General features: G+C 36.4%; 1 protein-coding gene across 1 annotated transcript; it reads left to right on the top strand.

Moving 5' to 3' along the window:
- Positions 1–3,908: 3,908 nt before the first annotated feature.
- anxa14 (annexin A14) lies at positions 3,909–8,649 on the top strand. Its single transcript, XM_053333909.1, has 12 exons — positions 3,909–3,935; positions 4,540–4,636; positions 4,737–4,825; positions 5,376–5,489; positions 5,710–5,800; positions 5,896–5,975; positions 6,142–6,180; positions 7,116–7,206; positions 7,295–7,390; positions 7,482–7,537; positions 8,192–8,299; positions 8,508–8,649. The coding sequence occupies exons 1-12, from the start codon at positions 3,909–3,911 to the stop codon at positions 8,565–8,567; spliced, it is 948 nt and encodes a 315-aa protein (XP_053189884.1). The 3' UTR covers positions 8,568–8,649.
- Positions 8,650–8,727: the final 78 nt, after the last annotated feature.

Raw genomic sequence — 8,727 nt, 5'->3', positions numbered from 1 at the left:
CATGTCTGAAACCTGCCATTGTTATATTTTACAAGTATGACCACATTTTCAGTTTTTTTTCACAAACACTGAGCTGGTATGCATGTGTCTGCTGTAGCTGTCCCAAACCATGAACCTTCAGGTGATGGGCAACATAGAACCAGGAGCCAAGCTGGTTGTATGGACAGAGACCCGCCAGCCTGTCCAGACCTGGACAGCCCAGACGACAGGCCTCATTTCCAGCCTTACTTTCAACGGCATGGTCCTGGATGTCAAAGGTATGAGAAGATAACTGATTTCTTGGTTTTCTGCATGATTAATACAAACATTTCTAATTGTGCACTTGTCCAGATGTGCAAAAAATAAATGTAAAGTTGCAAGAGTAATTTAATTTATTTTGGGCTGCAAAAAATGTGTCAAGAAAAAGACATAAATAAGCATGAAGATGATTATATGAACTATAATAACCAAAGCAACAACTAAGATCATTTTTATTTTTATTTGTTTCAGGTGGCAAAACTTATGACAAAGACCATGTGGTGATTATGCCAGAAAGTGATGAGAGGCCAACCCAACAGTGGGAGATAGAGCTGCTGTAACCTGCTGTCATATTCCTGTTTACTCAGCTTTCTTTTACATCAGCAGCGCTTCCTCATACAATCCCTGAATATTACCTGAATATTCTGGCAACTAATAATGCGTCTGCTTTATCGTGTAATTCATCTGAATGCCCATAACTACTTTTCTGAACATATAAATAAGAACATTGCAAGATTAAGAATGCAGTACAAGCCCTGGGCAGCTGCTAGTTCTACCAAGGCAATCTGTACACACCCAACTAGACTTGGATTATCTTCAAGATAGTTCAGTAGAGTGTTTGAGAGAGTGGAGTCATGTCGTGAAAATAATTCAACTTCCTCCGGATGATGATTTTCTGTGTGCAAGGACTACAGAATGGCTAACTGTGAGTGCCTTGACCTGTTGCAGTGACTGGATTCATCTAATGAATTAAATAGCACAAATAAAGCATGGAAATATATATTTTCTAAATGTATGTATGTTTTGAAGATGTACTGATCTACTGTATCCAGATGGTATGGACAGAGTCACATTTGTATGGTTTGACCTTGAATTTATCCTTTGTCAATAATTTGAGTATTCAAACTAGAATCTCCTTGTTTGTATGACTCTATCCTTATGCAAATCCTCTGGCTGTAGAAGCGCTTATAGTGTATACGTTCATAACTTTGTTTACAATGGAGCAAACTGAGTCTTACTTGCTTGCCGATGACGTCTCCTTTATCCTCGAGTGGACAGCAAGTGGCTTAAGACAGATAGTGAATGAGTGAAGCCAAAGGAATGCACATAATGCAAGAAATGTATGTTATGCCTTTTAAGCTATTTTTATATATACTGTGTGTATTAATGTTTGTTTTGTGGGAAATGTTACAGTTACAGTATGTACGCATTGTACTGTATGTCATTGCATTGTGCAGTGCAATCAACTGGGATGTGTATCCAGGTTCTGTCGAGTCTGTTTCTTGTCTTTTGTTTGTTTGTTTTTTTATTGCTAAAGTCAGTTACATGAAAATATATATTACTTCAGCTGTTTGGTATTATTTCATACTAAAGATATAAATGTCAAATGTTATGTAAGAGGGAGTGGTTTTAAAACTGTTGAATAAAAATAAACCATGTCAAAGAACACATTGCTGTTTTTTTGTTTTTTTAACACTATTTATGAGAATTTTCAATTTAAATTACATCAAGTAAGAGACAAGAAGACAATGACCAATACATAGAAAATAATAAAAAAGTAAAAGAATAAAAAAGAGGGGGGCAACAGTGACACATACATGTAAAACAAAAATCACAACAGTGTCATGCTCCACTGTACAACTGTCTGTAAGCAGGGTAGGAGGGTAAAGAGAGTATCATGGGTCGTTCATATGCTCTAGCACTGGACTCCATATCCTGGAGAATTTAAGAGGATTACCAGAAAGCTCGTATCTCAGTCTTTCCACATGCAGAATGCTTAATAGTTCCCTCAACCAAGTCTCAAACTTGGGAGCTAAATCAAACTTCCAGAGTTTCAGGATACATCCCTTAGCAATCATCATACCATGGATCAGAGCTTGTTGGTTAATTGATTGCAAATTAATCATGACTACCATAATGGAAGCCATCACATCAATGTTGATGATGTTTCTCAGGGTTTTTTCTTTATAAATGTAACCCTAATTTGCTCTTAGCAGATTTGCAGTGTGCAGATAGTGAGTCACTTTTCTGCTTATTTGTTAAACATTCATTTGTTGTTTCAAATATTTACCCAGGTTGTGTTTCATTCATTATTACCAACCCTGCATTCATAACCCCATCTATTCTATCCATATATTGTTGTTTCACTGCCTGTTTAAACACTGAGGGATATTGTATTGCGTTGCTATAGACAGTTTAGTAAAAAAAATACTAATGAGAGGAAACATGAAAAATAGAAAACAACCAAACATTTGTATATCATCATTCTAGTTATAGTGTATAAAGCAATAATTTATTGTATCATTTATCTAGTTTAAGTTTTTTTCTTCTTGTGAAAACTGTAGAGCATTGCCACTCTTAAGTCAATACTACCAAGATCCATTGTGCACTAGCTTTGTTTGTATTAACCACACAGGTCTCATATTTCCTTGGAAGGGTTTGTCAGATTAACACTGTGAGGTTTTATCAAAGTTGGAAGGATTAAGCAGTGGGTTTTCTGCTCTCTGAAATTACTTTGTGAGTTTTTCACAGTTTGTCACACTCATTTATTTGACCTATAATGTGTACCTGCTGAGATTGAAACTTAAGATATGTATATGTCTGTCAGTGTTTTCCTCTTTCTCAACTGAGGGGAAAGGGTGGAAAACATGTTTTCAGTATCAGATCATTATCACTGCAGGCATGAATGTGGGGGCTCTAAAGTCTCTTTTGTTAACTCTGATTGCACAATTTAAATATCAGGTTTTGGAGCCAAAAGACAATAAGACCATGTATGAAAGTACCCTTTGTAGGAAGATCTGTTTTACCCAGGGTTGGCCCCTCACTTACTGACAGAGAGGCATGTTGCATGGTGGGTTTGCTAATCAGATATCTGCTCAATCTGGAACTATAACTCTAACTTTAAAAATCTCAGAAGAAGTACACATTCTTCAATGAATGTTCTGCAATGTTAAGCTTTAAAAAATCCTCACTGCTATTTATTTTTGGTCAAAATCAGCCACAAAAGAAACACTTCAGCCACAGTTTATGGTCATTTCACCTGCAGGTCACCTGTAAACAAACCTGACTGTCTGGATTCCTCCTCTGCCGGAAATGCTGGTATTTAGCAAGAGGGTTGTCTTAATGATGTTACTGGCCAATAATGTTGACAAGGGTGTGAAGACACTGAGCTCTGATTGGTCAGAAAGGTAAACTGCAGCAAATGTTGCATAGTAAGGGTGGGACTGAAATACAGAGCTGATTAGAGGAGGTTGTAAAAAAAAAAAAAACTTGACTACCTCCACAACTTCCTCCGGCTGCTTCAACTTTCTGTCATCGGTAGAAAAATAAGCATTCCTCAAAGATTTTGTAAGTAAATTTATCTTTACCTATGTGATTTTGTCAAGTGTTTTACTGCAGTCCCTTGTAGACACATACTCTTAACTGTTTTGTTTGGACAACTGCAGAGTTCATGAATAAACTGTCCTGAAGAGACTCATTCAAAAAAACTTCAAATGTAAAGCAAAGTTGAACTTTAAGAGCTAATTGGATATCATTTGTCTATATTGTTCCATGTCTCTCTGTGTGAATGGATGTTTTTACTCATGGATGTGAGTTAGTGTTATTTACTGTATGTGTTTGGACCATTTATTTCTATTGACTCATGTTCTTATTCAGGTAAAAACAAAGCCATGGATCCTGAGTACTTTAAGTCTTACGTAAGTTGACTTTTTACTCTCTCTTTAATCTGTCATATTACTCTATGTTCCCTTTTTCCTAAGATACCACATTTGTAGATCTGTAGTCTATCAGCATATCTGTAGTCTATCAGCATATTTTCTAATGTTACAAAAGTCAGACTACATGATGCCTCCTGGGCCTGGCACTCTGAAATGCTAGATTTACGCTATATTTCCCTTTAGATTTTATTGTAAAGAAAGTGATCTTAATTAGAAAGTGGCTGAATGTGAGTGCTTAATGTGATGTTTTAGCTGTATAGTCCTATTGAAGTAAATGCTCTAGAAGTACTTTTCCAACCATCACCCCCCACTTGTCACTCCAGAAGTGTAGAATATTTTACATTCTTTAAATTCAAGCATGATGAAAACTGACTGTTATCTTTGCCCATCCTCTGCTGACACCTTCGAGGTATGTCTGCGCATGACTATTATCATCCTGCATCTTGTCATGTTAAACATTCCTTTTGTTTCCGGCAGCTGATTTATTATCAATAGACATGATCTGTAGTGTCCACCCTTGATTCAGTGTATATATTGGTTTTGTATAAAATTTTGTTTCTCTCTCACACTCTTATGGATGTAGGACATGTGTTGGGGTACCCTGGGAACGATACGACCCTTCTGCAATTTCCACCCAGACAAGGATGCTGTGGAAATCCAGGCAGCACTGGAAAAGAAAGGTAATACACCTTTCTTTAGCCTCTAAACATTCCCAACCCCACTCTTTAACACTCAGTATTGTATCATAATTGAAATCCTATCATTGTGTTCCTGGCTCAGATGCAGGGACTCTTGTGAGAATCCTAACCAATCGGAACAATGCCCAGCGACAAGTGATTGCCAAGACCTTTCAAGAAATAACAAAAAAGGTAAAAAAAAAACTGACATTGACATAATGGAAATTGCTATGAAACAGTACAAAAAACATGAAAGTCAGAGTTACTGTTTCAAGGTTCAAGGCCTCATCAATCTCAACAATATATTCCCTAAAATATTCCATGTTATGCAGTACAACATAAAGTAGAGATGCAATGTTTGTCTGTAACTTCCAATTGCTTGCTGATCAAACATTATTTAAACCGGTCTTAAAGGTTTTGAACACACCTTTGTTTAGAGAGGGAGTTGAGCGCTTCATTGAATATGACACTGTAGTGTCACAACTGCAAGGAAAGCTTAACTGTTTCTGGGTACTGTGAGTACCTATTAAAACCAATAACATGACATGTTTTTTTTTAAATATATCTTTCTGATAAGTTTTGTTTGATTGCATCGATATCATAGAGTCCAAATTCTTCTATTATCCCAGACTTACCTTTTAAGCTACCATAATATGACCTAAACCAGAGTTCTGTGTGTGATGTTGCAATGCTTTGGGCATGAGAAAACAACAGGGTTTATTTTTGTTTTGTGGTGTCCCAGGATCTGGCAGCTAGTGTGAAGAAAGCTCTGGCTGGAGACCTGGAGACTCTGCTGCTGGAATTGCTATTGGCCCCGATGGAATATGAGGCTCAACGCCTGCAGCAGGCCATGACGGTACGTGGGTGTTTGTGTTTTTAAGCATGTTTTGTAGGATTGGAGTCAGTGTTTGTATGTCTGAGAGTGTGAATCCCTCATGGGAAAGATTTAACAGCGTCTGGATATGCAGTATGTTCCAGGATATATATAATATACGTGTGTGTGTGTGTGTGTGTGTGTGTGTGTGTGTGTGTGTGTGTGTGTGTGTGTGTGTGTGTGTGTGTGTGTGTTTGTGCAGGGTTTAGGTACAGATGAAGAAACACTCATGGAGATTCTGTGCACACGATCTGGCAAGCAGCTTCAAGAAATCAGTGATGCATATACCTCTAGTAAGTCACTGAACCCTAGCAGCCTTACTCTTGATTGTTATGGACATTCTCTTTTGTATCCCGATATTTATGTTACTGTTTGTCCCTGGTTTTAGTGTACAAGAAGGACCTGGAGAAAGAAATGAAAGGAGAAACCAGTGGAGACTTTGCTAAGCTTATTGTGGCTTTGCTACATGTAATATAACAATATATTTTCCTTTACTCTCACCATTAAACTAATGACCAGTGTTATCTGCACTTTAAAATAATGATCATTTTTATTGATTTGTGTGAGATGATTAAATTTAGATGTGACCTTGGAAAATTGCAATTGAAAATCTTCTTCATCTCTCTTCCAACAGAAAGAAGGTGTCTCCGGTGTGGTTCAGAAGGATATTGAGGTATTATTCTTTTATACATGAGTGTTATTTTGGTCTTGGTGGTCTAATAGGATAGTACTAATGTTGACAGTGCACTATTGTGGCAGTTAGTATACAAGCAAATGAATTGACTTCACTTTTAGGTACAATATGAAAAAACTGAAGCAAGACCTATATTATATATATATATATTATATATATAATATATTATATATATAAAATAAAATATATATTATATATATAAAATGTCTAAATAAAAACTGTTTAAAAAAGTTAAATACTATGCATTGTTATAAGTATTTCCTGTTTATGTGTGTATATATATATAGTTCTCTTTTTTAGATGGAAATACATTTGTTATTGACCAACACTTCTGAGAATTCTTGATCACAAATGTGATAAATGTTTTTTTATGCAAATGTAATAAACTAAAATATGCAATCAGTAGTTGTGCAAATTAGTTTAATGTGAAAGAAAGTCTCTCATGGGTGCCGTCATCTTGTGTCAGTGCAGCCCTGCCCACTATTTCACCAACAAGCTGTGATTGGACAGTTGGACTTTTTTTAAATTTTGGTCTAAAGGATGTGTCTCCATCTCAAAAAAAGTAAAAGCTCCCCTGAACCTTCTCATGGAATCTAGCAACGGAAATTAAATACACCTCTTCAATATCTTATCTGTACTGCAAATGATTTTAATGTGGCATGAAAATTCATTAAATCTTCCATAGACTTACACAACAACAAAAATTGCTGACAATCTTAACTTTAAACTTCCTGAAATATCTGGCGAGAAAAGTGTTTTCCAATGATCCATTACTTGTTCTTACCTTCCAAGTAATAGTATTTGTGCAATATGAAGTTAGTCTTATAGAGGAAGAAAGATGATGTAATTGCACAAGTTGTATATATCAAGTATTGTTGTGGTTGTAAGCCAAACATTTTTTTTCATTCTTCCAGTCTCTCTCCGCGTCACTTGGTGGGAAAAAAGCTGATGCGGGTCCATGGATTGACATACTGACCTCTAGAGACTCAGACCATCTTAACAAAGGTAATGTATTAGTCTTACATATTTGGTTGTATGGAAGTCTGATTGTGTTTCATAGCTCTGACTAACTGACTCTGTATATTATTGGCAGTGCTGATGGGACTGGAGCTGGAGAATGGACAGATGGTGGATCAGGTTCTGGAGAAACGATTCTCAGGAGACATTCGACTTGGTCTGAAAGTTTTAGGTAAATATTGTGGTGAATATTATATGTGAGTAGTACCGCACTGTATAGGTTGATCAGTCACTAACATTTCTTGATATCCATGCCATAACAGTGCAGTGCATTCAAAGCCCTGATGCCTACCTTGCCAAAAGACTAACTTCCAAGAAGGTAAGAGGTTAATAATGATTGGTGTCTGATTGGTGGATAGATGAAATGATTGCTTGACCATTTTGATCAATTAAACTATTCTTTGTTAATCAATTTTTAATGGATCTTTTTGGTCTTTTTTCATCACTGGATCATTGTCCCCATCATACAAGTCGTGATATTAGCATAGCTTTTTGTATGCATCAGAAGTTATAGTAGTAACTCTACAGCAGTTCTATTATCATTGGCAGATCCCCTGGGCTTAGCCACTCATCTTTGTGCATCCGTGTGCCACATTTTTGCATACAATATAGTCCTCAGCCAATCAGGAGGATGACATTATCACTACATCAGCAAAGCATCATTTCGTGAGATCATAAGAATAAGGAGAGGCAATATTTCATTCTGTTTTTAAATGAGGTTACTGTATTATCTGCTGCTGTGTTTTTATCATTATAATTTATGAAAAGTGCATTGGAGATAAAATTGTTGCTGCTCTTTTAAAGGGACAGTCCCCACATGTTCATCCAGATTGGCTAACCACGGGAAAGCACATTTCTAGAGTATGCAAATATATATTGTGCTCCAAAACCAGAGGCCACTTTGTAGATCATGGTCCAGTGTATTAGACTGTCAAATACTTTCATTGTTGAAACACAAAATATTTCACTTCAGGCATCGACAGTGCAGGGGATTATGGTGTCTCACTGTGAGGAAGATCTGCTCTGTATCCGAGCTGCCTACCTTAAACTAACAGGCACTTCTCTCTACACAGCTCTACAGGTGAGTCACACATACACATATACAAACACATACTGCATGCCAACGCTACTCACTCACTGCTATCCATATTGATGCTTTTTTTTTTTTTTTTTTACATCAAATACAAAACATTTACATCCAAAAAGTACATTTTCTAGTGCATGTTTTTTTTTTTTACTTTTTTTTTATTAAGACATTTTTACATGTAACCTTCACCTTTTTCCAACAGTCACAATTCAAAGGGGATCTCCTACAGGCTCTACTGGCCATCTGTCGATCTGAAGATTAAACAGAAGCCACAAATAATGAGTATCTACATGTTCTGAATTCATATATATTTTGTGCTAGTGCAAAAATAAACTTGGCTTTGCCGCTTTTCATATTTTATGGTATCCAATTAAAGTACATGCTTTCATATATTTATGGTTATTACATATACAAATACTGCA

This window comes from Scomber japonicus, chromosome 15 (assembly GCF_027409825.1).
Source record: "Scomber japonicus isolate fScoJap1 chromosome 15, fScoJap1.pri, whole genome shotgun sequence".
Classification (NCBI taxonomy): domain Eukaryota; kingdom Metazoa; phylum Chordata; class Actinopteri; order Scombriformes; family Scombridae; genus Scomber; species Scomber japonicus.
This window is presented reverse-complemented; position numbering and strand designations above follow the sequence as displayed.